Here is a 2,500-nt window from a genome sequence, read left to right as displayed (position 1 = left end):
GACCCTCACGCCCAGGGTTGGTGACTTGAAGGGCGAAGCCACCCTCATCAGCCCTGTGCTCTCGCCCACTGAGGTAAGTTGTCCTGTCTTTACGCCTTCTCACGCCCGCACCTTCCATTCGCTCCTTTGCAATGGCGTATTTTTGTCTGTTGACATAAGACTGTCGAATTCTAGTTATCTTGAATGTTCTTTACATACTAATATCCTAATATCCTTACATATTAATTTGATAAACCCTGTTTGTGATAAATGACTGAGGACATAATAATCACTGTATCTTTATTCGATAATAAAATACACTTATATAGCAAAAACGTTGCTAAATATACTTAAGCGCTCTTGAATGAAATATTTAATTTAGAAAATAACATTTCAAAGAATAAGATAATGAATGCTTTTTTGCTCATATTACCATTATCTCGTTATACTATTACCTTATAGGACTTGTGCATGCGTTTCTGGTACCACATGGACGGTACAGATGTCGGGACACTCAAGATCAACATTAAAACTGATATTGATGCCATCAACATTTGGCAACGGTCCGGTTTTCAGGTAAGGGAAAGTGGGCAGTGTTACTGGTATCGGTTTTGTTTATATGAATTTCATAAACATGGGATATGCCTGTTTTTACGTAATCTGTATTTCCCTGGTTCTTGATAACAATAACACACTGAAGTGTCGAATGCTATCCCACAGAAGACAATGCACGCAAATCTATAGTACCTCTCCCACTCTATTAAAATCTCCACGAAAAGAACATATCGTATAACGAAATAACCAAACATTTTTTTTTCACTCAGACCGCGAACTGGACGGAAGCTTACCTCGGCATCAGCTCGTCCTCGAAATTCGTGGTCGAGATCGTGGGCGTTCAAGGCAACAACCCGCTCGCTAACATCGCACTCGACGACATCACTTTCACGCCGTCCATATGTCCCGGTAAGGAGGGTGACCGATCATTTTCACTGGGTTTGGTTCTTTTTCAGGCGATTGATTCGTGTTTTTGGTTCGGGTTCGTTGGCAATATTGACAGCGAGGAAGGGCAGTGATGATATATGTCTTATTGAAGATTTTGATGTAGCAATGATGCCGTTGATGATGTTTATACAAATAGTGTTGATAGGTGTAATTCTGGTAACAATAGCTGTAGTCGTAGTAATAGTAACAATTATATTCCTACTACTGTTACTGCTACCAATAGAACTGATAACAACAATAATGAAACTAGTAGTATTACAAAGATAACATTGCCAAAACAGAGAACAGCGGAGGCCTAGGAACAGACACCATGAAGTGCACATTCGAACAAGGAGGCGAATAAAAATATTAATTATATTGGAATGCACGACAAATTCTGGCTCGAGATGGGTTCGAGCGAAAGCTAGAGCTGCACCAGGCCGAACACGAACGCGCACGGCGCATAGGTATTTGCTTCTTCCTTATCGTCCCCCCCAACCTCCCCCCCCCCCCCCCCTTAGTTTTATTACTATTTTGATTCATGGGTAATTTATGATGTTACTAATGGACTTAGAGGGCATGACGTGAGGGTTAGAGAAGACAAAAATAAGTAGGTAATGCATTATATTCCATTGATGTGATATTTGATTTACTGTTATATCAATATATAATTAAATCTAGTAGGAGAGTTTTCATGTATTAATAAATTGATGTGATGATTATTAATTATATTACACTATACATATATAATTGTCAGCCTTCTCATATACTATTTGTAGATATACAGAAATTCGAGAAAAATCGTTACACAGACACAATATGAAATCCATTTCCCATTTTATTAATTTCTCATGACTGAACAAGACATGTGTATTCAAAGTTCCTATTTCCCAATGCCACATTCCCATAATACTGAATCAATACCAAATCCATCCTCAAATCAACACTAAACGCAAAAAACAAAAACATTGACCAGGCCACGTCTTCGAACTCCGCGGAGGAGGAGGAAATACCAAGACGAAGACGATCCGAACCCCGACTCTGAAGGACAACGCCGCCCAGTGCCTGACCTTCTTCTACCGGTCCGAGGGCAAGGCGGAGGCCACGCTGACGGGTAAGGGGGAATCACGGTGCTCTTTGGGTCATTGTTTGCGTGTGTGGTTGTTTATCTTTTTTATTGGTATATGTAGATGCTCTCTTTTATTTTACTGACAGTTATGTTGTGTGGTTTATGTGATTTTGAGGTATGTGATATATGTTGGCGGGGAGGATGACTTTACTGTTTATAGTCACATACACATACACATACACATACACATACACATACACATACACATACACATACACATACACATACACATACACATACACATACACATACACATACACATACACATACACATACATATACACATACACATACACATACACATACACATACACATACACATACACATACACATACACATACACATACACATACACATACACATACACATACACATACACATACACATACACATACACATACACATACACA

General features: G+C 39.2%; 1 protein-coding gene across 1 annotated transcript in view; it reads left to right on the top strand.

Annotated features, from left to right (window-relative positions):
• LOC122249758 (MAM and LDL-receptor class A domain-containing protein 1-like) overlaps positions 1 to 2,500 on the top strand; it is a 76,251-nt gene that overhangs the window by 61,252 nt on the left and 12,499 nt on the right. The window contains exons 77-81 of the mRNA XM_086544919.1: positions 1 to 73; positions 442 to 555; positions 804 to 942; positions 1,263 to 1,316; positions 1,937 to 2,107. The exon at positions 1 to 73 is cut by the window's left edge and continues 16 nt beyond it. Of these exons, the coding sequence (XP_086401045.1) occupies positions 1 to 73; positions 442 to 555; positions 804 to 942; positions 1,263 to 1,316; positions 1,937 to 2,107 (551 nt within the window). The remainder of the gene's footprint in view (positions 74 to 441; positions 556 to 803; positions 943 to 1,262; positions 1,317 to 1,936; positions 2,108 to 2,500) is intronic.

The sequence above is a fragment of the Penaeus japonicus genome, unplaced genomic scaffold (assembly GCF_977035675.1).
Source record: "Penaeus japonicus unplaced genomic scaffold, GWHDUDI00000001_assembly GWHDUDI00000001, whole genome shotgun sequence".
In the NCBI taxonomy this organism is placed as follows: Eukaryota; Metazoa; Arthropoda; class Malacostraca; order Decapoda; family Penaeidae; genus Penaeus; species Penaeus japonicus.
Note: the sequence above shows the minus strand (reverse complement) of the source record. Positions and strands in the feature narration are given on the sequence as shown.